This window comes from Penicillium paradoxum, assembly GCF_028828445.1.
Source record: "Penicillium paradoxum strain IBT 22861 chromosome Unknown utg000006l_segment0_segment0, whole genome shotgun sequence".
NCBI classification, from domain to species: domain Eukaryota; kingdom Fungi; phylum Ascomycota; class Eurotiomycetes; order Eurotiales; family Aspergillaceae; genus Penicillium; species Penicillium paradoxum.
In genome coordinates, this window is record NW_026643184.1 from 2523864 (window position 1) to 2551703 (window position 27840).

A 27840-nucleotide genomic window follows, 5' to 3' on the forward strand; every position below is an offset into this window, starting at 1 on the left:
TGTATATACCAAGGTTACTCAGCAAATATGGCAGCCCTGGAGCCTCCAACAATCTACTCGTCACTCTCTCAAAAAAAAGGACCTACGGCCTAATACCTTGCAAAAGGACCGCCTTATTAAGCATTGCAAGAGCCCTAGAGACTTCATTCTTGCCACAAAGAGTATATAGAATGGACGATAGAGCATGATGTTACAGTCAAAAATATATATGCTACAACCCCAGCCTGGCCATACCTAGAGATGGATCCGCCTAACGTTCTAGAGTACAGACGTAAACACAGGACATGACTATAGCCATGAATATATCAAGCCAAAAACACCCTATCAGAACAAACTTGTATTCCAAGATCCGCACACCCATAAACCGTAAACCAGTAAACAATACAACAAAATACCTGGAAGCTCTCATGTTAAAATTGAGTAATCCAATATTGCCAACCTTGGAATATAGCAAAGTGGCGTATACATCCAACCTAGTGTAGCGCCTAGCCCCAAGGCCAAGAAGAAAATCTATAAAACATATCCCTTTCCATCCTCCGACCAGGCAATATGAGCCAGATCCCCGCCTCTCTGATTCATCCATTTACCAAGGTTCGCCGATGCTGTCATAGATACCAGAGCCGCATCCGGCTGGAGCTTCCAAGCCCACAAACGAAGAACTATGAAACAAACCCTATCATTCCCAGATTATTATGAACCCTGCCATTATTGTCGCCAGCTCACATAGCCACATCTCGAACACCCCAATGGCGTGTTCCCCGTAAGCCATTGCCACAATTATTGGGGTTTTTTTCGCGGAGGACGGACTCCTCCGCGGCCTAATCCCCTTTGTTCTCACCTGAAAGGCGTGCAACAAACATCGCCACTTCTTGTCGAACAAAGCGGAAGCTTCTAGACCGGCTGTACAAAGAAATCCCTTCCCCAACCTTCCAGAATTGGAAGGTCCCTGTCAAGGCGGCTTTGGGCGCCTACCCGCGGATCCGACAGTACAACCCGACAATGTGACGTCTCGTCATAGGTGGAACCCCAGGACGTTCTGCCCCGTACTTCGTCCAGGGTTACGAATATACGGATATACGGATATACGAATATACGATCGAAAATAAAGAGTGTAAATCTAGGAGTGTCAATCCAGCCAGGGAGACCCAAGCATGCAATTCATTGTTGACCCAGGGCTAGAAAGTAGTAGCTCGGAGTAGCGCTTTGGGGGGGAATAATGTTGAAAAAAAAAGCAGACCCGATGAATGTGTACACGAGTAGCTACAAAAAAAGGGGGATACAGGAACTCCGAGACGAGATGCAGCCAGACAATTGTTGTTCGATGGCGCTATCTGGGTGATTGTGTTGAAACCAAAAAAAAAAAAGAATATGTAACCGGTTTCCAGAACCTGGCGTTTGTCTGATGGTTTGGCTCAGGGCGCAAAATGACCATAACAAGAACATGATGGAACGCCGGTTGCTAACGAGGATAGTTCTCAATGCAAAGCAAAGGATAATGGGATTTGTGTTCGTGGTTTGGGGGGGTGTCGGTGACACATGCAGAAAGAAACAGAAGGGGGGGTATCAAGGTCTTGTGAGACGATCAACTTGGATATGGGTCCTGAGTGTTTCGGTCTGGGTGATCCGGTGGAATCCCCGTGTTGATTAAAATGAGTCGGTGAGAGAGAGAAGAGCAAAGAAACTTTTTTTGGTGTCGTTATGTCGTTGATATGTTGAATGTGGGGGATGCAATTAGGCATGAGAAGTTCCCTTGAGGCGACCCCAACCCTTCTCGAGACCGCGGCGGGCCATGTCGCGGGCACGGTCAGTCACGGAGCCGGTGCTGGAATTCGTGGCCGTGCTGGCGGCGGAGTACTTGCGACTCAGGCTGGGGGAATTGCTGCAGTCGTCACGGTACATGGTGTTTCCGGCACCGCCACGGCCGACGTGGTAGACGGGGGCGGCCTGGCGCATATCCCGTTCGAGCTCTTCGTCGAAGCTGAAGATGGCACGCTCGCTGCTACTGTGGACGTTGCCGGCACCGCCACGGCCGGAGATGAAATTCGTTGGGGTGCGAGAGTCGAGACGAGTCAGAGATGCCGGACCAGTTGCGCTGCGTGAGTCGGTGGTCTTGGTGTTCTTGAGGCTGACGACATTTCCGCATCCACCGCGGCCAGTGTAGACCGCAGGACGACCAGCGTGCGGCACCGACGGGTGCGGCTCAACGACGCGGTAATTTGAAGGCATGATTGTGTGTGATGAAAAGGGTGATTAAGAGTTCGAGGTATAGTTGCGAAGTATAGATATAAAGCTGAACAGGCTAGGCTGCAATTGCTATAATGGCAGGTCCATGTGAGGTACAGACGGGAGTTGCGAAATTTTGCTATGGATCCCCCTACGGCGGGGACAAGTAGTTTTATAGTCGAGGGCTTTCGAGTCATTCATCTCCCAGGTACAACATCCACGGGTCACAAGGTGCTGTGGGGGGGTTTTTTCGATTTTTTCATTTTTTCATTTTTTTCATTTTTCTTTCGATTTTTTCTTTATTTTTCATTTTTCATCTTTTTTTAAACTGGATTTGCCCTTTCGTCATCGCTCTAGAGCGGCCATCTCCAATTCCCCCTTTAGGTGCTGTGTCAGCACCCGCCAACGTCCTGGAAACACCCGTGTGACTTGCCGATGGGCGATGATTGGTCCGAGGGCCCCCCCGACGGCGGCAGCCCTAGCGACGGTGGTTCAATGTCTCTTGCCGCTTTTACAGGATTACCGCCCACTGGGCAACGACCAGGTCATCTGACTGGGGCTGCTCCACCAATAGAAGGTGGCAAAACGTAACAGAAACCGAGCCAGCAGCCAATCAGGGTTTCCATTACCCCCAGGAAATTCCAAAAAACACCTCATTTCTGGATCCGCCAGTCCAGATCCCATACTTGCCAATGTTCAGCATAACACACGTTATTATCCCTTGTACTCCGTAATCACACACCGCAACACCCAGTTGCGATCACGTCAGGTGTGGGAATGGCCTCATTCCTTGATCATTTGATGTCAGACTGGCATTACCACATCCTCGACAGCATAGTACATAGTCAGGTGTAGCTAGGTAGCTTGGCATACCCAGGTGACCTGCGCAGTAGTGCATCGTATGGTGTAGTCTGAAGATTTCTAGAATACCACCCCCTAACAGTGTATTTTACTGCTCCAACTATTGCATCATTTACCGGCCCGTGTCCACTTTCTATTTCCAGATGGGAACAAGGGGGCTGTTTGGCACCAGACCTGGCAGGGTTTTCCGCAACAACCTGAGCCATCGGTCTGGTCAGTCTACGACGTGATATGACCATGCAATAATGCAACTCCGTACTTCGTACGGAGTCCCTCGATGCATACGTTGTATATCAGATCTGAAATATCGAGCGTAAAATACTAGCGCTATACCGAGATTTCAGGGGGGCTGATCCACGCACGATGACCCCATCGCACTGAAATTTGCGGGATAATTCTTCCTTAGTGCACCGTAGATCCAGTCTAGGGCACCGGCTAGTGCGCATCGTACCTGATGCCTGGGAGATCGCAAACAATTCACGCATCGGTGTACAGTGCTCTGCCCACAATGCCAAGTATAATGTGTCAAGGCTGGGTTTTTTTACTTCCACGCCACCTCAGAAGAACAGCTGGCCTTGGAGTGTCTACTCCGTGCTTTGTACTTTGTACGGAGTACTTACCCCGGTGAACTCAGGTGTCCACCTCCTTTCTCTGTTGTAAGGTACCGAGGCAGCCGAAAACGGAACAGGTAAGGTGCGGTTCCCCAGACTAACGACTCTGGAAAAAAGGAAAACGGGAAAAAGAAAAAAAAAGAAAAAAAAAAAAAAAAAAGAAAAAGGAGACGAAAAATTTTCCCGCTCAGGTGCGCTGACTGGCCGAGAGATCCGAGCGGCGTTCCAGGCAAATCACCGTCTGTGCGTTTGGTTTTCCCCAGATTCTGTCGTTCCCCAGACTGGAGAGTCATGCGGTAGTCCGTGACCGTTGTTCTGCAGTTGTCCTGGAACAGTCATATTGCGATGGAGCCCTCTCACTGTACTCCGTTTTCCGTGTATGGAGAACCTACAGAGAGCACATACCAGATATCGGTAGAATGGCATTGCCGAGGAACCATCTGTCTCACGCCTCACGTGGAGGCCATTTTTATTTCCGTGGAATGTACAGCGTACATTGCAGGTCATGACAACATACGTGTCCTGTGCCAGTGACACGGCCATAGTCCCCGACATCCAGGAACAGGCTGCTATCCCGACCTCCCAATTGGACGAACCACCTGACCTGACACTCGACGTTTCGTTCACTGACAGCTATAGCCAAGCAAAACCCCCTTCCCTATATCAAACCCAACTATGCCAATAGCAAACCCAAAATGCAAAAACGAAACTGCAAAATGCAAAATGCGCGATTAAATCCCCCCCAAGTGGGTATGTAGCATTGGCAACCAGTCCCATCTGCCACCACCAATCCCCACGTCCAAACCACGCACCCCCTCAACCACAAACATAAGAACACCCTTTTTCGCATCCGCCCATTCCCCTCTCCGACCTGTTAGATAATAGCGCTGCACCATGACACATGATTATCCCTCGCCCAGGTCTCGACCGGCGCGAACCGGTAACCGAGGCCCGGTGCTGCATGCCATCCAACCTGCAAGGATCTCGCACAGATCGGCGGGATATTGGCACTACGTAGTGTGTCGAAAAAAGAGAAAAAAGACCGCTACCCAACCTTACTTACGTTAGACATGGCAGAGCTGACGCCTTGGTTATCCGCGGGTATGTACGTAGCTCCGGATGTCAGCTTCGGGAGTAAGGATGGACCAGCGCTCGGAAACAGCGCTTGGGGGGTTTGGGGATGATGGTTTTGATTGTGTAATTGTATCATTTCTTGCCTTTGATGACGCTTTGCGCGCTTTCTATGATGTGACCTGTTTGCGACGGTGCATGTCCCGTACATGCGGTCAGCTGTGTCACGTTTTGAGGCCATTGGGGCTCTGCTTGTTGGGAGGTTGGTGGCGGGGAGTAGATGTTGTACACCGATTTACAGGTGAGGGGGTTGTTGCATGTTGGATCAGTGGGGGTAGTGACGTTGGGTGTTCCTTTGGATTCGGTGCTTGGGGGTGAGATCATACCCAATGCTATACTTCGTGGATATTGCCAATCCCTATTCCGAACGTCGAGACTGGATACTCGAGTCTGGAACATGTTCTCGGTTGCGGGAGCACAGGGCAACAACACAACGCCTCTGAGCCTGGTTGGTAGTCGATTCTGAAATGCTTGGTTGGGATTTGTGCGACGTTGCTTGCCACTACGAAATATCAAACTCGCTCTCTAGCGAGGTAGGTATGTATATTGGACTCGTTCGGGACAACAACACCGTGCCATTCCCAACTTCCCTTTATTCGGGGTTGAAGTCACTGCAAAAGTATATACACCTATGCAAAGAACAACAAGATGGAAAAAAGATCCGGGTTGATGACGATCATTCCGCAGAACTCACATCAGACCCAGTTGGATGCTGCAGTTCCCGAAGGTGGCGACAGAAACTATCTGCGAGAAAGACTGGCCCTCGTATCTATAAGACCCTTTTTATGTGTTCGAAGTCACGGGCCATGGCCCATCAGCAAAATACAAGCGCCCCCTGTGCCTCCTGCTTGTAGCCCTGACCGAAATAGGAAGCCAGTGAGGAAGCCGGTGAGTAGTGATGCGATATCAGAAACCCTAATGGAGGACCCGCAAAAGTTGGGAAAACTTCGTCGAAAACGATCACCGTCGCGCAAAAGACAATCCTTCACGTGATACAGCCTGGAAGGAAGCCAATGAGAGGTCTGCAAGCTCTTCAAGAGGACCAATCAGGGGTTGCGATTGAACTGTAGGTGAAAGACTCTATCTAAGGAACGTGTACACTATCACGGAATAGCGTTGAGGCAAATAGGGAAAAGAGAGAGAGAAGGACAGAAAGAGAAGAAGTCCAATTCTTCTATCTCTGGGAAAGTTGGGGCCTTTATAGCCCCCCAGCTAGCAAACAACTATCAAAGGGCGCAGTCTACACAAAGAGGGTGGACCAACAGACACTGAGGGGCGTCCCAACAGAGAGTCGTGTTTTCGCACACTTTGATTGTCAGGGTATCCTTTCAGGGCCCAGGAGCCCAGACTGCCTAGAAGACCTGCTATGTCTTCTTCCGTCCCCAGAGATGGGAATCCTATGACCTCCACAGGACCCCATCGAACTAATTCCAAACCAGCATCCACCATTTCCGTCCGCCTACCTGACGATATCGCCTCTCTGGGCCCTTCAAGCTTTGCGGCTAGCCGAGGTGGAATGTCACGTTCATTTAGTCCATGTCTGCCTGTGGACTTTGGAAAGAGTCTCACTATGAACAGGCGTACGGAGTATAATATCGCACTCGGATACACTTCCTAGGTAGATTCCTCTATCATAAGAGGAGCAAAGTGAATTGTATTTAAGCCTGCAACTTTGACCGCCAGAATAAATTAGACGGATAGGTACTTCCTTGACACTTTCTTGATACTATTCCCTTATCACCTGATCCTTCATTCAGAATGCCCTGCTATCTAACTCAGATCTATACTACTGAGTTTCAACATGAGGTAAAAACTGAATATAGACTAGGTGCTCAATAGATGCCCTCTGACTATCTGGTTTCTCGATGCATGCTATCGAAACTCTATATCAGTCTATATGGACCGGTGTGGATTGAATCTCACAAATTCAGGAATCTCCAAGCTGAGCATCCGACACCCAATGAGTACCACCAGCACAACGATATCCACCGGCTTGTTTGAGCCATTGAAAGCCAGCGATACAGAGCCCCATGGTTCTCAGCTTCGTCTGATTAGCTTGTTCCTTCCGACGAGCCTCGGCCAGAGCCTCCTGCTGCTTTCTGAGCTTCTCTAGGATTGCTTCCTGTCTTCTGCGCTCCAGTTCATGTTTTAACCGGGCTTGCTCGTGACGTCTTTTAGCATCCTCGTCTGCTTTCTTATTTGCATCTTCCAGTTCCCGTGCAGCCTTTTCCTCTTCCTCCTTGAGTTTCAAGACCATCTCCTTCTGCCTGTCCTCTTCCTCTTGCACGCGCAAGTACTCCTTTTCTCGTTCCTCTGCCAAAGCTTTATCTTTTTCGAGTTGATCCCAAACTTCGTCTGTAACACCATCATCTCGCTTTGCTGTGGTAGTGGCCTTCTCGGTCTGACACTCGGTCTTTGTGTCGGGTTTAGTCGATGTCATGTCCATGTCGACCGGGTTTTGGCTGTCCAGCTTTGTCACAGGGCTGCTACTAATTTGAGTGCGTACAGGAAGGTCGGCAATCTGCTCTCCACCATTGAATCCGGTTGATGGGGGGATTTGCAAGTATTGTTTCCCGCTGGATCGCTCGTTGATCATTGAGTCGAGCACTTCGAGCACGGTATCTTTGCCCAGAGCCAGCCTTTTCCCACTGGACGACTGAAGAACCTTGCCAAATATTGTTTTTTTGAGTGTCTCAACATCTCGTGCATTTGCCCATCCCGGAGTGCGTGAGAGCCTGTCAAAACGTTGGACCATTCCCCTCATAAACCCGGAATCAGGGCTTTCCAGACAGACTAAATCAAATTGGGCCTGTGAATTGCTTAACAAATCATTCTTCTCTTTCAGCAAAAGCTTGCATAGCAACTGGATACAATCCGCTGAAGGCAAGGGGCCGAATTGAACAGAAGCCGAGAAACGACTTCTGAGGCCTGCATTGACCTGTAAGAGTCGCTCTATGTCTGCGTCATAACCGGCTAGAATGATTATCAGTTTTTGGGCGAACTTAGGTTTGGTAATCCCATCCACGATCTCATCCATAGCCTCTTGGGCGAATTTTCCGTCCGCGAGGCGATAGGCTTCATCAATGAAAAGTACCTTTCCAAGACCACGTTCAAGGACTTGCTGGGTTTTTGGGCCTGTTTGGCCTACGTATTGACCAACTAGGTCCGTCGCTGAGGTCTCGACTACTTCACTTGAAGCCAACAAGCCCATATCATAGTATACTTGGCCCATCTTTCTAGCTGTGCTGGTCTTTCCAGTGCCTATCGAGGTTGCATGTCAGTAAAACTCCGCGTCTAGAGTTGATATAAAATATGAGAAAAGGATCCGATACCTGGAGGACCGCGGAAGACAAAGTTGAATGGCAGTTGTTCGCGAGGATCCCTGCCCAGCTGTCTGAGAATCTGAACCGTTTGACGATACCCTTCTAGTTGGGCAACAATGCTTTCACATCCGATGACGCCTTCAAAAAGCTTTGCAACACTTTCATTCCTATCCGCGCGATCGAAGTCTTCATCAAAATCAGGAGCATCAAGGAGGCAATCTGAAACGGAATTGGGGTGTTTGCTGGATGCCAAGCGTTTTTGATAGTGCATCTTGGCTCCGTTGAGCAAGTTGTCAATCTCGCCGGCATTGCCGAAATGTGGACGATTTCGGGCACGCTCCAACATCTCCAGCACAACGCGACGACCGCGGTCAGTTATGCCGAAACCTTGTTCTTGGAGTTTCAGATCCACGATGGAATCCAGTTCATCTGCGGTGAAGTCTTCGAAGACAAATGCCTGATCCATTGGAAAGCGCCGGCTGAGGCCAGGATTGACCTTCTGAAACATCTCTTCCATGAGATCCTTGTACCCCAGAAGCAAAACACACCTATCATCACCAGGTGTGCTTTGCACTTCTGCAACGATTGTGTCCACGGCGGCAACCCTGAATGGATCACTTTTAGAACCTGTTCCATCTGAGGTACCTCCAGCGAACAGTCCATAGGCCTCATCGATGACTAGGACCTTCCCCAATGTGGACGCGAGTATTCCCTTGGTGTTCTTTTCAGATTCTCCTATTACGCTGCCAACAAAGTCTGACGGGTTCTTGACGACCACTGTGATTGCTGTTAGTCAGGCTCATAGACAACGTCAAGATTCGCATACCTTCGCCATTAGACAAAAACCCAATATCCACAAGAATCTGACCGTAGATTTTCGCAATCGAAGTCTTCCCAGTTCCAGGATTTCCCAGGAAGACCTTGTTCAGACTATACTCAACCAAGGGCTTCTCATCTATCTCACGCTGGTAGTTGTATCGCATGGTATCCAGTATGGCTTGCACCGTCCTTTTCACAGCACCCAAGCCAATCATGGTCTGCAGCTTCTGCCAGGCATTTGATGACATCAGAGCCTGGGATGGATCCGGACCGATCAGATCTTCCTGACTCAGGAAGAAATCGTCAACTTTGCTGACAGCCTGTCGTCTTTCCTGGCTGAGACGCGCGGCTTGTCGCTCGGAGATCTTGGTCATGGTATTTTCAACGGCCCTTGCATTTGCAAAGCCCTCACGACCACGCCCGCGGCCTATTCGACGAGCTACGATGCGACAGTAAAGTCCCCCAAGGCCATCCTCAACTTTCATCTGCTTCCTGTATGTCCTTTCGATGCATGCCCCCAAAATCTGCATTAACTCAGAGTCATCGAAGTCGGCGAATTTCAGTTCATGGGGGAAGCGACTAGGAAGCCCTGGATTATGAGCAAAGAACTTCTCCATCGGGCGTTGATATCCCGCCAGAATGAAGACCACTTTTCCCGTGAGGCTTTCAACTTCGGCCAAGAGGAAGTCTAGGACCTGGGTGCCCCCAAAGCTACTGCCCACGAGCTGGTAAGCTTCATCGATGAACATGGCGCCTCCGCCATCTTTCAAGAGGGTCTCAAGGGTCTTTTGGCATCCGGAAATACCATCGTTTGCAAGCCTAGACCCAGTTGTCTCGACAAATTTATCACCAGGAATGACCCCCATAGACGCCAAGAACTTCGCATAGAGACGGGCAACCGTTGTTTTGCCGGTGCCAGGGTTTCCAAGCAATACAGATCCAAATCGATCACGGCTAGGGTCGACATTCTGTCTAACGGCCACGTCCACTTTGGCCTTAATAGACAAGAATTTTTCCTTCACTGACTCAAGCCCGGTCATGTCCATTAGCTTGTCAATCTCTTGGCTTTGAGCATTCAGAAACTTCTTTTGGTATGCCCAGTCAGTTTCGGCTGCCGATTGCTTTGGTGGTGCCATTTTCTGGCGAGTGGGAGGCTCAACACTTCGGGTGTGAGTACTCGTTTTGTCGGCAATCGGTGGTGTAGCTATCTTCGTGGTGATTGATGGTACGTTGGTAGGCGTGAGAGATCGCGCAATGGAGGGTATGCTTGTGGTGATTTGAGATTGCAAACTTCCTTGAATGGTTGCTGGTTGAGGGGGGTTCTTCAAATTCTCAATTTCCTGTCGATGTTGTTCAAGAATTTTGGCTCGTTCCGCGTCATCGAATTCATCGCGTCGCAAGCGCTTTAGATAGGAAGCTTCCTCCTGGGCCTCTGCAAGTTTCTGAGCATACTCGTCCTGCTTTCGTTTCCGTTCTTTTTCTAACTCAAGATCACGTTTGCGCTTGCGCTCTTTGATTTGATCTTCGAGGATACAGAAGTGGCAAGAGCGCTTCGTTTGTGAACATGCCACAGATAATGAATGGCCCCGGGGGCATTTCCATTTGACGATCTTGGTACATTTCATTTTTGAATGATCGGCAAGCTGATGGCATTTTGACGGGCATTCGTGGACCCCGCAACTCAATTTTACGCCACTATAAAAGAGTCAGTGGACAAAGATCTGCTATGTTTTCACATAAACCTACCAAGGCGCAGAGCATCCTCCATCTGGACATTCTCTGTCAAAGTCGTCTGGTGTTCGAAGAATGGCGTTTGTCTGAGGGTGTTGCTCGCATCGGACGGGCAGTCCATCGTACAGGTGACCGTTCGACTTCAGTTGGTCAATGAATGGTTTCCAATGCCGTTGGCCCTTTCGACTGGAAACGAATGTTTCCGAATTTCCTACTAGAATGAGGACGTTTCGCGCTCGGGAAAGCAGGACATTGAGCCGCTCGGGGGCTGCCATGAATCCTATGTCGCCGACTTTGTTGCTGCGAGTGAGCGATGCGATAACAATCTCGCTCTCCTCTCCTTGGAAGTTGTCTATTTTCTTCGGTGAGACGACTGTTTGCAACCCATTCCTTTTCTGTACTTACCGATTGTGGAAAGCCTGATCTGACGCTTGGCATGGGAAGCGCTCGCCTGGGATAGAAGCCCTGCTTTAACAAGGTCATGGGAATCAATATCATTCAACACGGGATCATTCTGTTTGCTGAGAGTATGCCTGAGTAGACTTAGTTGACCGAGATACGGAGTCAGAATCACCAGTTTGTCTGTTCCATATCCCTGCTGTCCAAGATACTTCACGATCTTGAGCACTACGTCTGCCTCAAACGAATTTCTCTTGCTCCCTTTCGAGTTCTCATCACGTAGGTCTGAGATCTCTGAGAAGATTTCTTCGGGGTTTTGATGATGAAAGAATATCACTCGGTCACATAGCCCTCGGGGCTGAGGGCGGTTCTTGGTCTTTGGGGCGTCCTCCAGCCCAGGATAAGTGAGATTGCGTACGAAGCTCGAGATTTCTGGACACATTCGATGCTGCTTGAGCAATGTGGTATGGGGAAATCCAGCATGTATGAGTCTTTCAAACAGGGAGACGTTCAGATCATAACCATCTCCCTTCTCCGTGCTCAGGCTGTAGCTGTTGATCTTTGGTCGTAGCTGCTGGTGGTCGCCAATCAAGATCAGGTGTTTCGTTTCTGGTGTCATCGCTGTGAGCACATGGGATTCAAGGATCTCGCCCGCTTCTTCGAGCAGCACTATCCCAGGAGAAGCATGTCGGATATCCTCGGAATACATTGCCGCAGCTGTAGTAGTACAGCCAATGATTTGCTTTTCTTTGAGAATTTCACGGCTTCTCTCGCCCAGGGTAGCACTCAGTCTGCTTTGGCATTTGTCGAACAAGGCCATACTGACGCCCAAAGACTCGGCCTGTTCACCCAGAACAGCTCTTTTCCAAGCTCTGTCTTTCTCTTCTCGGATCTTCAAATCTAGTGTCCACATGTCGCGACAATGAGCGGGAAGCTTATTGATACAAACTCCAGCATTTTTACCCTTGATCCATCGGTTATAGAGATATTCTTTCTTGATTGACTTGCCCCCCTTAGCCACGGTGGTCATGCCATTTTCGTCTTCGGGTACAGACAAAGCTTCGAAAGCCTTTGGTTCTTCAAACTCCAAATAGTCCAAGATGGATGCAGCATTAGCTGCAAGCTTCTTATAAGCTTGGAAAGAATCGTCCAAATCAACCAGTTGATCATTTCCGTCCGCTTCGAGTGCCTTGATGGTGTTCCAAGTGGTCTGCGTCCTTCTATAAGATGATTGCTGTTTGAACAATCCAAGCGGCTCAGTCCGCTGTGTTGATTTGGAGCCGATGCGGACTATGGCAGATGAATTGATTCCGATATCTAGCAAGTCCTCCAGAAACTGATCCAAGGCATGATTGGTGTAGCACATAACCAGAATCTTGTCTTTGGTGTTATCATGTAGAGTCTTTGCAAGAAGCGCACCAATAAAAGACTTGCCAGTACCTATATTTCATGCTGTCAGTTTGACGTCTTGAATAACGAGAATGAAAATTTCATCTTCCTACCTGGAGGCCCTTGAATCAAACTGACTCTTTGTGTCAATCCAGCCAGCAGAGAGTCAAGTTGGGAAGGGTCCAATGTCACTGGCTTAGGAGTTTGAAGGATATTCTGGATATTGAATCCGATTTCTTCCTTCAATTTGTTAACTATATCCCAAGGAACCAGGCTTGAGTCACGTATTGGCTGATCTTTTTCGTAAAGGAATAGCTCTTCTGTGAGAGGCAAATCTACTCTCTCCTGCAAGCATTTCAAGATTGGCTCATACGCAAACATTGCAGTATCCACAATCAAGAACTCCAAATCATTGTAGAGTTTGAGGCAAAGAAGAGACTTTTTGACCGCTTCTTCGCCTGCGATACGCAACATGACCACTGGTGGATTGGATACCAGATCATCGATCTCTCTTTCAATTGTAGCAAAGGCCACGAGTTCTGTGTCTCGAATCAAGCACCCAAAGGCACGATGCTTGACAAAGTTCGGCGTATTTTTCAAAAACGTTTTCCGAGCCTCTTTCGACATGCCTTTCAGTCTCTCAAGGCCGAATTGGGCAGTGACGCCAACAGTACAAGGCCGGAGGCGGTCCTGAGGCCCGGAAGTACAGCGAAGACGAGCAAGAGAGAGGGCTTTCAGGTGGACTGCCGACCGCCGTCCCTTCTTTGTTCCTCTTGCAATTTGAAAGTCATCACGGAGCTCCGAAAGCATGTCCTCTCGCAGAAGGCGAAACTGGTTGTCAATATGACCCGCGATACGTTGGTTATCAGGCAGCTGCGCGACATCTTCAGCACGTCGATAAAATGGTTTCTCCGTGCACCCCATCTCATCCGCCGTAGGGAAAATGGTCGTCAAGCGGAAATCAGCAAAATCATTATCATGCCGACCTCCTGCTGTGGTTTCCGAGGCTTGAAGAGTGGCCGCGGATGATTTCATCTCCAAAAGGTATTTGATCTTGTGGCCCAAGTTTCGCGTGTCCATAGAGGCCGAAGATAAGAGCGATCCATCGTCCAAAACAGCCTGGGCATCGGTTCTCACATCTACTCCAGAAGAGGCAGGCAGTGAAAGCAATTCTGTCAACAACCAGCATAGAGCCCGGATCGCATCGTCGTCCAGTTTCCGAGTGCGGAATGCCTCCAAAAATGCGTTCCAGAGAGTCCGAGGCTCCAGTATCACCAGAAGAATTTGTTCCAGAAACTTCCCGTTGCAAAGAAGCTTGACTTCGCGGTGGTTCAGGTATTGAATCAACTTTGCAGTATACTCGTTGATGAAAGCCGAGCTAAGGTTGAACCTCAGTCCACTTTGCAATACATTCAAGGCGCTTGGACTTGAGACGATTCGCTGAACCACAATACAAGGATCACTTTGATCCAGGATCGCTTTCACAAATCGCTTGAAGTTGGCTTGATCTTGCACTTCTTGTTTTCCAAGAACGACGGCTCCGAAATATTTAGCCAGCCGCTCTGATTGAATGTCGGCAGACATAATGATATTGATCAGCTAGTATGATCGAAATTGATGAGTTACAATTGAAAGATATAAGATAGAAATTCTAACCTGAGATGTGAAAGTGGCGCCTTGGAGGGGGTTTATACTTGTGACAGTTACGGCTCTGCGCCTCAGTGCCAACAGCGCAGAGGCCATCGATTGGTTACAAATAACCAAATGCGCAGAATCTCTTATGGTATCCTAGGCTTGCATATTTGGAATGCAATGAGGCTTCTTGCACCAACAGAACAGGATAAACCAATCGATGAAGTAGAGGGAGGTGACGTGTCGACAGGGGTCTTTGCTGTAACACATTAAGCGCTGGAGTCACTGGCAAGAAATGGCAAATGACGAGACACTCAGTTTGGTATTTCTGTCCACGTGCTCGCACCTGACACCCTCGAGCTTGGTTATTCTTCGTTTGTATAATTACTCTCTCGTTTACTCTCTCATTTACCACTCCTCATCCGCGCTGCCCAGTCCAGTCTACAAAATGACGCGAAGAGCTCGATCAACTCCAACAGACCCACGGAGGACAAAAGAGATTGATCCAATTCCACCTCCTTTGGGCGATTTGATTGTTACCATCCACCACGCCGACATTGAAAGTGGGAGAGATCAAGAAAAAGACACAGCTCGGATTACGAATAGCCACTACTTGACATCGTATAACTGGCTCAGTGGCAGAAATCCCAGCATCATCGTTCCAGGTGGGAAGATGAGGTCCCATGATACTCAGCCTAGTTCACTGTTGGCTAAACCAATATCTACCAGGTGAACCACCACAATGGAGCCCTCCGTCTGACGTTCCCAAGCTTCGACAAGACAATGGTCGATATTATCGTGACAACAATGCCGGAAGATATCCCAACCACCCACTGGAGCCGATGATACAAGCAATACTGACAGACAGACCCGAGTTCCCCGTAACTGATGTGGACATCGTCGGCTGCGAAAACACTTTGGGCAATTTGCTTGGTTTTGTTCGTGGAAAAGATAAACCCTTCAGAATGCTTGTCGAGGTACTCGACACAACGGTTTTCTTCATCAGAAGGCAAAACTCGCCTATTGAGAAGTATAACGTTACTTACGGGTACGGGCATACTTTCCCAAAAGTGTACACCACATGGAGTGCCAGTGTGGCCGGATCCGATTCCCATCAGCGGGTGGTGGAGTATGACTTCGCCGATTTGAAATGTTTGATGCGGTTTAAGGCGGATGGATTCTTGTCCAATCTGATTCCGGAGACCAATGAGCTCACCAAAGCCCCCGTGTATACAAGTGAGATTGCCCAGGAGGAAGCTTTGCCTTCCATTGAAGATGCAACAATCTCGAATATGCAACCAGCTCCCACGAACGAATCATTGCAGCAGCTCGGAATTGCGAATAAAGGCCGGCATATCCCACAATGTGCAATCTTCGATCTGAAGACTCGATCTCACAATAAAAAACCCGCGGATGTCCTTAGGGAAGAAATGGCCCGACTATGGATGACGCAGACTCCAAGCTTAGTTCTCGCCTTCCATAAAGCAAACAAATTTGGTGATATTCAGATCCATGATGTCCGAGAGGATGTTGAGCAGTGGGAGGATGACCACCAACCGACCCTGGCCAAATTTGCCTGCTTGCTGCGAATGATCGTGGGGTTCGTTCGGAGCATGGAAGATGGGAAGATTGAGATTGAACATGAAGAGGGTGAGCGGGTTTTGAATGTGAGAGCACAGGGTGGAGTTGTCTCCGGCGTCTTATCCCCAGGTGTTGCGTGCAACTGGGATAAGTAGGCCAGACTGAATGCGAACAATGATTGAAATAGCCCTTCTTGTGTGAAACATTATGTGATATGAAGGCGTACCAGTGTAGGTAGAATAATTCCAATCCTTTCAGTTATGAAGCTGAGTCCAGGGCTTGCTATAATTCTAGCTGTGTCCCGTAAGGATAACATAAGAGGATGGGCCAAAAAAAACAGAAAGGGTTCTACATCGCCATCTACATCGCCATCTGACAGCGTGGTGTTGATACATAATAGGATATAGAGCAGCCTTTGCGATAGAAGATAGTGGAATCTATACATGTAGTCAAGGTAAATGAGCGGACGAAGATCGCATGTTGTGTGCTCACAACTGAATTCAGGCTTCCCTGAAAGCACTAGCTCTCCCTAATTTCGGAGAACAGTCCAGGGGGTCGTGATACAAATTTATCCGTTAATTTTATTTGGTAGTATCACCCACACCGCATGATTTGAATTCGCCAAATACATTTCTTGTGTAGACAAGAGCCCTGAAGAGACGTTGATGCGATAAGACACTATTCTGCCATGCCCGACCGCTTAAACCTTCGCCATCGAGCTCCGAAACGACCTGCCAGTCCTAGTGCCTCATTGTCTCTCTATTATCTGTGTCGCTTGGGTCTTACTTCCAAGCTGCAATTTGAGAATTCGATATCACACATCCAGCAAGACCTTGCTAGTCAACAACTCCGCCAGCTGAACAACATCCATCCCGGAAGCGAATTTTCCTCTTTCGCGCGACGACAGCAAGGTACTTGGTACTAAACCGGCAAGATGCCCAAATATAAGTATTTTCTAGGCTATATACTCTCAACTGAAAGCTAACAACCCATGCACTCTTCTGTAGGTTGCCTTGCAAATCCGAGTCTCGACAGACAAAGCGGTGTCATATGAATCCTATTCCGGACGCGATGCGACACGCTATGCCGATATCGACTCTAGCATCTGAAGCTCATATATCAGATTACTAACTCCTCGATTCAACTTCTAGGTGATTACTGCGATGTCTACCTGACACACGACTCAATGAGCGTGCGCAAGGCACACAACTCGGGCCGAAACCACCTGAGGAACGTGGTGGACTACTACCAACGTAGGTCTCAGCGATAGCGCAGGCGCCAATACCAACACCAACAGCTGCACGATTGCTAACCACAAGAAATCTGTACAGAGATTGGCCAAGAAAAAGCCCAATCCGTCATCGACTCCATCACCTCCTCCTACGCCGCAGAGGGCCAACAGGTTCCCAACATGATGCCCCCCGGTGCCTTCCCGCCTCCCTTCGGATTCCCTGGTATGCCTCCCCGGCCTTTTCCAATGAATCCAAAAACTAATAATAAAGGCCGCCCGGGCATGCCCCCTCCACCCTTCGGCATCCCTCCACCAGGCGCCCCCGGCGCCCCAGGCATGCTGCCTCGTATGTTCCACCCACCACCCTTCCCCGCAGCCCAAGGATTCCCAAGACACCCTGGACCTCACCCAGCTAATCACTTACCCTTCCACCCAATAGCCCCCGGAGCTCACGGTCTGCCTTTCCCACCGCCTTTCCCTAACGCCGGAACCCCACCAACAGGCGGCTTCCCCCCGCCTCTCCCCAACATGCCCCACGGCGCAAATCTGCCCATCCCACCACCAGGCGGCTTCCCGAACTTCCCTATCCCCCCACCCGGCGCTGCAGGCTTCCCACCTATGCCTGGTCAGCCTGGCATGGGTCCTGGTGGCCCTGCGCAGATTCCAACTGGTCCTCGCGGCTCAGAGGGATATCCTCCTCCCCCCGGAGGTGGACCTCCTGGTGGGCCTCCCGGTGGGATGGATCAAAGGTGGTGATTGGGAATCTACGAGTGGTTTTCATGAGGATTCGTTGCTGATACCTTTCTTTTTTTTTCTTTTGTGGAGATGTGCGGTGTCCTGGGCGTGGCATGGCCTTTCTCGTCCTTTTTTTTTTGCTCTTTACTGTTAATGTAAAATAGCGGTTTCTTTTATTACGTTTATTTGCTTTTCGTACGTTATGTTTCGTACATGATCTCTCGTGGATGTTATCAAGTTATGGAATTGAATTCGTTATGAGATGGCCATGGCATTGATATATAAAGAGAATTAGATGTATGAAGTAAGAAAGAGAGAATTGAGAACACAACATCCACATTGATAATTATGGACAGAGCATCATTGAATAAATATTTAAACACTAGAACTACTTCCCAGGATACTGGTGGAGATTGAAAACTCACAACTGGAAAATCTGAAGAATATATTTCATCGGCAGTAAAGATCCTGCGGCGACAAAAAGAAAATAGAAACCCAAGGCCGATCACCATATCCAGAATGCATCAAGAACGCCAAACGGAAGTAAAGACAAGGGAAATACACGTCGACCGTGAAACGATTAGGGCCGGGGAAAGAAGAAAAAAAAGAACAGCCCAAGTGAAGAGGTGGAGTAAATGGGAAAGGAAGGAATAGATGATAAAAGATCACACCATTGACAACTGTGGGGGATCAAGAAAAGAAGTGTATCTGAATCAGCCGATAGCAACGAGGATGCTACAGGCCTGTGCAGAACAAAAATAAAGGAGCAAAAAGAGAACCCCGAACCCAGAGGAATAGATCGTCGGCATCCCGCGCTAAAACAAAATCACATATCTTCATCTCGGAAGCAACAAAATAGGAGACCATGGGCCTCTTTTAGTGGTCATAACCAGCACCTCGTTGCCAAGGACTGGCAGAATTTTGGGCTTGGTAGTTTGTCGACAAAGCAGATTGGCCGATAGGAGCGTTATCGAAGCTCCGTGGGGCGGGTGAAGGTGATCGACCGAAGTGGTCATATCCCGGGGGAGGGTTACCCGAGGCACTGCTGGGGAACAGTGGTACAGACGGGTCAACGGGGGACCGAGGCGCTTGGGTGATATTGCCTTGCGGGGGGTAGGTTGATTCCATTTGACGGCCAATTGTGGCACCGTTTCCGCTAGAGATAGAGGCAGTATCGTCGTCGAATGGGTTATTATTATAATGTCCAGCCTTGTCATCACCCCGGGCTGTAGCGCCCAGGGCATCCAGTTCAGTGGTAAGCTGAGTCTGGGACTTGATGAACGAACCGCGGTCATCGCGCATGGGCTGGTACCGAGTGTCGGGGTTCTTGGAGACAACGGCGTAAATCGAGGCGAGCAGAACGAGGATCAAAAGGACCAAAGCGAACACGGCATTATAAACGAAGAAGATGACACCCATGACACCAATCATCATTCCAGGGGGGTCGAACACATCCGAGAAGACCAATAGGAAGATAGAATTAAGGAAATTGATCACAGCAATGGAGATGTTGAAAATGTTTGTTTTCTTGTCCATCCAAGGGCGGAGAACGCACACAGCAACCAGCATGGCGAGCTCAAGGACCACCAAGGCCACTGTCTGAACGACAGGTGCAGGTTGGCTCAGACCAATGAACATACCCTTGATCAATGTGTAAATGAGGAATGGAACAACGAAGTAGTACGCCGTCGCTCGGTACTGCACATATAAGAAGCCCCACTTGTTCAGACAGGCTGGGTCAGAGTAGAGAATGTAGGCCGGATTCTTGTGCATTGTGACTGAACGCTTTGCCAACCGGATGACCTTCTGAGATGCCCATCCGAGGGAGATAAGCATAGACAGGATCATAATCACTGCCAAAACCACCTCAGCTGCCGAGTCACGCTGTGTGAACTCCCAGAGGCAAAGTACAGACATTTGAGGGAAACCAATGAGTGTCAGGCGAAACAAGATACCGCGAAGAACGACCTTCCATCCATTGCGGAAGTCTTGGAATCGGTCGCTCTTCATTTTGCCGTGCTTGGCAAGAAGCTCGGTAATGCCCTTGAATGCTGCAACGATGATGATGACGAAACAAGTGAAGACTGAGAAGAAAATCAAGCCAGTGAGGAAAATGTTGGTTTCCTCCATGTTCGCACGGAATCCAACGCGGTCAATTCCTCGAATGACAAGAAGTTTCTGGGCTTGCTCAGCTCTTTTAACCATACCAGTTGAACGCTTAACCACCATTGCACTGGTGGCTCTTTTGAACAATTCCACTGCAGTTTCCACTGCAGGAGTTGCTACGTCACGCTTGCGACGCCTGAGCACTTCCACAGAAGTATCTCCAAGTTGGGACATGAGGGTCGACGGGGTTCCACCTGTCGCCCGCTGGTACCAAGTAGCAATCGTCTGGAGAAATCCTACGCGGATGATACCCATGCTCCACTGGAAATTCTGTGTCCATGCTTCCACAATTGGAGGCATATGGACCGAGGTCATGCCAATCATAGCCTGTGACTGCATGAATCCGAAAAGAGAGAGGGCGTTAGCTGCGACATGAGCCGCTGTGTTGGAATGACCTAGTCCGGAAGTAATGGCAGATGCAGCAAGACCCAAACCCGAGATAATAGCAGTTGTCCACGAGACTCCAGCTTGGTTTACAGTCTTGCCGTTGGAAAGCGAGGCCTCGACGCAAGCAATTTTTTCTTTCGTGTCAGCCGTCTTGATGACAATTCGCACATTGGCATCAAGGTCAGGAACGGTATAGGCAATACCTGGCCAGTGAATATCAGCACGTTGTGATTCTCGTTTCCTACACAGCAGACTTACCTGGAATGCTGTCTGAGGTGCCATCTGGCAGGTCGAGGGAAAGTGGACCCAAGTCTATAGGTCCAGCGGCCATGGGACACATTCCCATGCCTTTAATCCCACAGGGATCGAGCGTGTTTTTGTATGCCTCATAACCATACGCGGTGAGGGTCATTTCCGCAACGACCTTGCCCGTGATGTATGAGACGCCATCAAGGCCGACCACAAGAGAGTTGTTTCCTGGGTAGAAGACGACGTTGAAATAAGTTGCTGTGAAGTTGCTACTCTGCATACACACGCTAAGTGCATTAGATTCAAGGAGCTGAATGGCTGAAGCTAGCGGCGCCAGAAAGGCGACGAAGCCGGCGAGGAGCGATAATAACCGCATTTTGTCGTAAGTTCTATACCAGGGGGAGGTTGCGAAGCAATAGGTGAAATTCCAGTAAGATTTCAGGGCGAGGGGAAGATCTCTGACGGCTTTGTGTCAGCGGTACTCCAGAGTACCACGTTGCCAGCCGCCGGATGCGGAAGTTTCTGTACGGCCGAGTCGTTGATCGCCGTGGGGTCAGATTATGTTTCCCAATATCTCCTTGGAGGGTCACCGTATGGTGTGTCTTTCACAAGTCGGCGTGGGAGAATGGGGTGATTATGACTTTCACTGGTTCATTGAATATGAGCGGGACGGAATAGTCGCAAGGGGGGTATGGAATTGAATAAGTTGAGTTTAGAGACGAATGAAAGTCGATAGGTCAGAGTCTGAATGAAAGCTGATAGTACTGAAATGGGCCTAAAGGACGAGCCTTCAAGTCAACAAGGCGAAAGAGCGAAAGAGCGAAAGAGCTCAAGGTCGAGAGCGAGTGGACTGGCGATACACAGTATGGCCGAAAAAGGAGTAAAGGAGTCAGAGGCCTTGAAGGAGGAGAAAGTGTGGTTTAAAGTGAGGATGAGATTCCCTGGAATCACCAAGAAGAGAAGAGGTTTTAAAAAGAAAGACAATGAGAGAATGAGGGTGAGAGAGTTGAATGTTCTCATGGGAAAGACACTGCCCAGGTGCCCAGGTGCAATGACCGTCGCCATTCCACTGTAGGTATGTGGTCCTGTATTGTAATATGACAGGGGCGGCAAGGGCTGGGCCAATCACCGGCCGGTATTGGTGTTTGAGTTTGTTCTGCATGGCCACTGGCACTTCCCCCCGTTACCACATGCAGAATACCCGCCCCTCTACGGAGTACTCCTTACAACGTAGGATTCTATTACTTCCAAGTTTCCTTTGTCCACCTCATTCACTTCATTCAGTCTACTGGAGCATATGTCTGCCATACACAGTTAAGAACTACCTATACTTCATCGCACACGCGTCTTAACGCTGCCGAAAGCGGTTGATGGACCGGGGCGGAATCAAGCGGGTCCTTGGCCCTTGGGATTGACTGAGAGAAAGTCGGGTATGCTCATATTAAGTCTTGCCCTGACCCAAAGGAACCGCTGCCCCCAGCTGTGGAGTGAGTCTAGAGGTGGACCGTTACTTCTTGCTCTATGTTCTACTCTCAGTCTTACAACATAGACACTACGGAGTATGTATATGACCGTGCAATTGTGTATTTTGTCTGGTATTTGGCCGCTACCCACGATTAATTAAATTTAGAGTGTCATTCTCAAACTAATTTTTCTCGTTCCCCATTGCTCAGGGGCACTAAACGAGCGTTTGCTTCTTCCTATGCGATGGTGTGTATATGGGCTTTCAAGGTTCCTACGCTGATATCTGTGGCTTCTTTTGTTCCAAGGTTAGTCGTTTGTCTTTGATCGTTTCAGATCCGGGGCTAACCTTTCCCAAGCACTAAATATAATACTAGCGAGAGCTACATAGATATCATTCTTCTTAGTCTATCCACACGAGTCTAGAGCCAAGAAGATCAAGTTGTATACACCGTAACAGATGTCCTAAGATCCTCCACGCTTCCTTTACTCCGTACAATACCATGTTATACAAAGTAACCTCAATATGATACATGCATACGGAGTGGCTCGCCATATAACGATCAACATATGCCAATCAACATTAGTGTTCACGCGATTGCACAGCCCCGTTTGGCAAGGGCCCGTCTTCATCCTCGCCTCGGATCAGACATGTTTCAGAAACACTGGGGCTGACATCTGTATGACCAATTCTAGCTTGAGAAGGAGATTTATACTCGCGTCAAGATATATGTCTCGCCCCTTATCTTGTACTTCGGTGTGTGGCTACTCCGTAGAACATATTATACTGCATAACGTTGTTAGTGTGCCCTAACTCCATATTTTCATCCCTGATCATCCGAAAGGGGTGATCGGAAGATCGTGATTCTGGCATGCGCGTTATGACGTTTTGGTTACTCCATATTGGATTTCATTTTGCTCAGCCTTTGGTCTCACCTATATGAAGTTATAGCCAGTCCATACATAGGATATGCTGAGATCTCGAAGGCGGGGAGGACCACTCATGCATCGACCCAGCCTTTTCTGAACTGTCACACGGGTGCCCTGGCTATTTTGGGCGCCACGATCTTAATCTGATTGGCCATTATAGATATTGCATCTCATTGGCCAGAACCTGAAATCTCTGCATTGTGCTCTTTGCTGCAATTGGATCGTTCGAGGTATATTTCCACCGGTAGATCACTTTATTTGCATCTTTGTACTTTCAAGCGCCTTGATCAAGTTGTGAGAAAAATCCCCGGATTTCGTTCTAAAGGCCTTTCATGGTGTCCATGACCAATAGGAAATCTTGAAGTTAGCCCCAGAAGTAATCGAACTCTTTTGTCAAACGTGCTCCCTTCATATTGAAGAACAAAAAGCGCCTTGGCTAAAAATGACCAAACATCTCAGCCAGGACTATTTTTCCATCGCATGAGCATACCCAAGACAAAGTGCCCCTAGATAGAGAAGCCCAGCCCTTGGCATGAGACACGTACATTGGGCAAGTGAGTGGCTATGTGTATTATTGTATTCTCCCACCCGCACTGTCCACCTGTCATCTTAGGTACTGATATTTCGTCTGCCTGATCATGGCCAAGGTCGCGGCGCTTGCGCAGCATCCTTGGTCTTGCTCTGGCATAATTTATTCTCGGGGGTAAAAAAAACCTTGCTCAGCACTCCGTACGGAGTATGGATATAGTGATCTTCGCGACCTACCTATGGACAATGACAACGGCAGATATGGTCCATGGAAGTACCGCCTGTGGATGATCAAGGTTACCACCAGGGCAGATTATGAGCCTTGCGCCTAAGGCTACCAATGCCTTATAATAAAGGCACCAACTGATCAATCCTATCAGCACGTGAGGTGCAGTTCTGCCACATCTCACCGATTAGAAAAAAAAAGTAGCAGAATGATTTCCGCCCGCAGAGATCAATAATCTAGGTCCGCAAAACATATTGATTGTTTGTTCCAGTGTAAACTACCGCACTGTCGCAGGAACAATCGACAAAATGCCTGGCCCCGTGGACACCGCGAAGTCCATCAACAAGCGCAAGAGAAAGCATGGCTCAAAATCAGAGAGCGAAGCCGCCAAGCCAGTGGAAGCCAAACCCAGCCCAGCAGTGACCCCGAAAAAGAGCGTGGCCTCGACCCCGAAGCCTTCAGCTGAGAAGTCTACCAAGAAGCGCAAGGTCAGCGCTTCACCAAGTCCCGAGGAAGAAAGCTCCGACGAGGCCGAAGCTGTTGAGGATGTTGAGGAGGTCGATGAGGAGGACAGTGATGTCGAAGACGTCGAGGCTGCGGCTGGCACCGATCTTCCCACCATGGAAGATGTCCGTCTGCCACAGACTGAGGGCGAGCTGCAGAAGTTTACTGAGCTTAACCTTTCCGAGAAGACCATGAAGGGTATCGAGGATATGGGCTTCACAACCATGACTGAGATTCAACAACGCACCATTCCCCCTCTTCTTGCCGGACGTGATGTGCTCGGTGCCGCTAAGACTGGCTCTGGAAAGACCTTGTCATTTTTGCTGCCCGCAATTGAGATGCTGCACGCTTTGCGCTTCAAGCCCAGAAACGGTGAGTTTGCAACATCTCGATGGACTATTGTATTACTATTCGAATATTTGACTAATCCACTGATATAGGTACTGGTGTTCTCGTCGTCTCCCCTACCCGCGAGTTGGCCCTGCAGATTTTCGGTGTCGCCCGTGAACTCATGGCTCATCACTCTCAGACATATGGTATTGTCATCGGAGGTGCCAATCGTCGCGCCGAGGCTGAGAAGCTCATGAAGGGTGTCAACTTGCTTATTGCTACCCCCGGTCGTTTGCTGGATCACCTCCAGAACACCCAAGGATTCATCTTCAAGAACCTGAAGACCTTGGTCATTGACGAGGCAGACCGAATTCTCGAAGTCGGTTTCGAAGATGAGATGCGCCAGATTGTGAAGATCCTGCCCACCGAAGAACGTCAAACTATGCTTTTCTCCGCCACACAGACCACCAAGGTTGAGGATCTGGCCCGGATATCACTGCGCCCCGGACCGCTGTACATTAATGTCGACCACCGCAAGGAGCACAGTACCGTCGCTGGTCTCGAACAGGGTTACGTGATTTGCGAGGCAGACAAGCGTTTCTTGCTTCTCTTCTCGTTCCTGAAGCGTAACCTCAAGAAGAAGATTATTGTCTTCTTCTCAAGCTGCAACTGCGTTAAGTACCACGCTGAACTTTTGAACTACATCGATCTTCCCGTTCTGGAGCTTCACGGAAAACAGAAGCAGCAGAAGCGCACCAATACTTTCTTCGAGTTCTGCAATGCTAAGCAGGGTACTTTGATCTGTACTGATGTTGCCGCTCGTGGCTTAGATGTATGTTTCTGATCCCTTCCTGTTCGTGTTTATCACTAAACTGACTCCTCTTTCAGATTCCCGCCGTCGATTGGATTATCCAGTTCGATCCTCCTGATGATCCTCGTGACTACATTCACCGTGTCGGACGTACCGCCCGTGGTGCCGATGGCAAGGGTCGCAGTCTGATGTTCCTCCAGCCCTCTGAGGTCGGTTTCCTGAAGCACCTCAAGGAGGCGCGTGTGCCAGTCGTGGAGTTCGAGTTCCCCAGTTCCAAGATTGTCAATGTGCAGTCCCAGCTGGAGAAGCTCATTGGCCAGAACTACTATCTTAACAAGGTAAGCTATCATCCCCACTCTCTCATAAGTCTGTGTTTCATACTAATGCATTTCTGCAGTCCGCCAAGGATGGCTACCGTTCTTATCTCCAAGCATATGCTTCGCACTCCCTCCGCACCGTGTTCGATGTGAACAAGCTCGATCTCGTCAAGGTTGCCAAGGGCTTCGGTTTCACTGCTCCTCCCCGCATTGACATTCAGCTGGGCTCCAGACTCAGCCGCGATAAGAAGCAGGAAGGACGCCGCACATACGGCAGCCAGCCCAAGCACGGTGCTGGACTGAAGTTCAAGCGGAAGCACAATGACTGAGAACAATCTGTATGAACATCAAAAGCGATCGGTTGTCTCTGCATATTTATTTTAGGGACATTGGAGTTCAGCAATGTGGATATATCTATTTGGGTTTCAATTCTTGCCCTTCTTCTGTAATCACGAGAGAGATGACATTCGAGGCCAGTATTTTGTATGGTAGACGAAGGGATAGTCGAATGCATCTTGTTCATTGCATTGAAACACGGGTTCCTTCCCATGTCCTTTTGGGCCTCGAGCAATGGCCTATGATAAGTACGGAGTACATGAGCAAATCAGAAATGATACTCCGAATTTCTATGCCCAACATGCGAGGTCAGCCCGAATTCCTTTCGATCAATTCCAGATCTCCAGGTTTCCCAATCGTGCAACGTATGACGGTGTGATGATGCTCAAAATTCTTCCTTTGTCCACGGAATGCCACAGCAATCCTCTGTATCAATCCATGTGGGCGTCGGGCTGTAACCACGTGGACGGAGTTGCACTTCAAACAGGAAGAAGAAAACCACAGAAGAAAACCAGAGGAAATGCCATAAAATATGGAAATATGTAAGGGAATTGTTGATACCTACATGCCATGAGTACTACCAAGTCCAACATCCTACGAACATCGAACTGATCTACAAGGTCATTGCGAGATGCTCATCTCACATTCCCACCCTGTACTCCATACTTCATAGATAGTACAGCACTGCCGTAAGGCGACCGTTTGTCAACAGGGTCAATCGATCTAGTTGGCCACTAATGTACGAGATGCAGCCAATGCTTCCCCCCCCTGGCTGTGGAAGTAGTCCCGATGAGAATTTCTTGCAGCTCCGTTGCAAGCGCCGCGTGTATATTGCTGTCCAGTCACAGCGTGGGAACATGGATAATGAATCTCGGATCAAAAAGCTGGGAAATAAGCATCGCCAATAGTGTACCGTTGAGGGCCGGGTAATAAGCCACCGACTGCCCGATTGCAATTCCAATTGCAACATGACGAGGCTGGCTAGGTTGGCACGTCCTGAGCACACGAGTGTGATGAGCTGGCAGACGCCGGGGCCAATCATCCGATCTCCAGGGTCTCTGTCGTCTGGGCGACGATGTGGTTTTCTTTTTTTGCTCATTTACCTCTGACCCACGGACAACTGCAGGTGGACCGTGTGTGTTCGTGTGTGACGGGTAGGGTTTTACTCTGTAACCCGTACGGAGTACGGAGCACTGTGATGAGGGACTCCATACTGCGTAGATCCTCCGTAGTGGTTACGAAGTATGGCTGATTCCGTGTTGTGGAAGGATGATGCCAAGAGCATCCCAGCCCCGACGAGGGTATACAGAGGAAATCGAGGTCTTAGAACAGGAACAGATCAAAATAAGGAAATTAAAGAAATTAAAGACGGAGAAGACCCAAGGAACCCAAAGACGATCCCGTTTGGTTACCTGGTACTCCGTACTCCGTACCTGGTACCTGAACACAAAGTACCTGTTGGGTACTCTTTCTACGCCGACCCGCGCCGCTCGGGACCTGTGATGTACAATCGCCAACACATCCAGCCTCTTCATTTTTTCCCACTGGAGGCTGGGCAATAATCTTTAATTACTCGGGTATCGGCTGATATCTGCCTGTTCTCTGATCTTTCTCCTTGGTGATTCTTTCCCTCTTCTCATCGTTTCATGTGATCGGCGAGCTTTACACCGTTGCTTTCTCTCCTCTCCTCTCCTCTCTGATCCCACATTCTTAATTCTTCCCTCCCCCACTGTTTCGTGGTCTGCGCTGGTACGCTTAGAACTCCTATCAGAATAATTAGGATCTCTTGGGATCTCTTTTGTCTCCCCTCCCCCACTATCGTGCCAACAGGCACGGAGCAACCGTGACTCCCCAACAACATTCCCCTCAGAATCCCATCAGGTCAACCACAACGGAGCATGCGATTGGGTTGACGGACGCCTCTTCAAC

The 27840-nt window shown here is 49.1% G+C and overlaps 5 protein-coding genes across 5 annotated transcripts; 2 read left to right on the top strand and 3 right to left on the bottom strand.

Moving 5' to 3' along the window:
• Positions 1–1731: 1731 nt before the first annotated feature.
• Positions 1732–2226, bottom strand: N7457_007349 (DUF3602 domain-containing protein; the record flags this gene model as incomplete). The annotated part of the gene is made up of 1 exon (XM_057178392.1): positions 1732–2226. The coding sequence occupies one exon, from the start codon at positions 2224–2226 to the stop codon at positions 1732–1734; it is 495 nt and encodes a 164-aa protein (XP_057030136.1).
• Positions 2227–6753: 4527 nt separating this feature from the next.
• Positions 6754–14071, bottom strand: GbpA (the record flags this gene model as incomplete). The annotated part of the gene is made up of 6 exons (XM_057178393.1): positions 6754–8087; positions 8159–8926; positions 8976–10663; positions 10715–11051; positions 11105–12538; positions 12601–14071. The coding sequence occupies 6 exons, from the start codon at positions 14069–14071 to the stop codon at positions 6754–6756; spliced, it is 7032 nt and encodes a 2343-aa protein (XP_057030137.1).
• A 496-nt stretch (positions 14072–14567) lies between these two features.
• Positions 14568–17687, top strand: N7457_007351 (putative U1 snRNP complex component Yhc1; the record flags this gene model as incomplete). Its single annotated transcript, XM_057178394.1, has 5 exons — positions 14568–14784; positions 14849–15829; positions 16852–16953; positions 17032–17154; positions 17203–17687. The coding sequence occupies 5 exons, from the start codon at positions 14568–14570 to the stop codon at positions 17685–17687; spliced, it is 1908 nt and encodes a 635-aa protein (XP_057030138.1).
• Positions 17688–18542: 855 nt separating this feature from the next.
• On the bottom strand, positions 18543–20844 carry N7457_007352 (transient receptor potential ion channel family protein; the record flags this gene model as incomplete). Its single annotated transcript, XM_057178395.1, has 2 exons — positions 18543–20422; positions 20478–20844. The coding sequence occupies 2 exons, from the start codon at positions 20842–20844 to the stop codon at positions 18543–18545; spliced, it is 2247 nt and encodes a 748-aa protein (XP_057030139.1).
• A 3077-nt stretch (positions 20845–23921) lies between these two features.
• has1 (ATP-dependent RNA helicase HAS1) lies at positions 23922–25904 on the top strand (the record flags this gene model as incomplete). Its single annotated transcript, XM_057178396.1, has 4 exons — positions 23922–24489; positions 24558–25279; positions 25336–25596; positions 25656–25904. The coding sequence occupies 4 exons, from the start codon at positions 23922–23924 to the stop codon at positions 25902–25904; spliced, it is 1800 nt and encodes a 599-aa protein (XP_057030140.1).
• Between the last annotated feature and the right edge of the window lie 1936 nt (positions 25905–27840).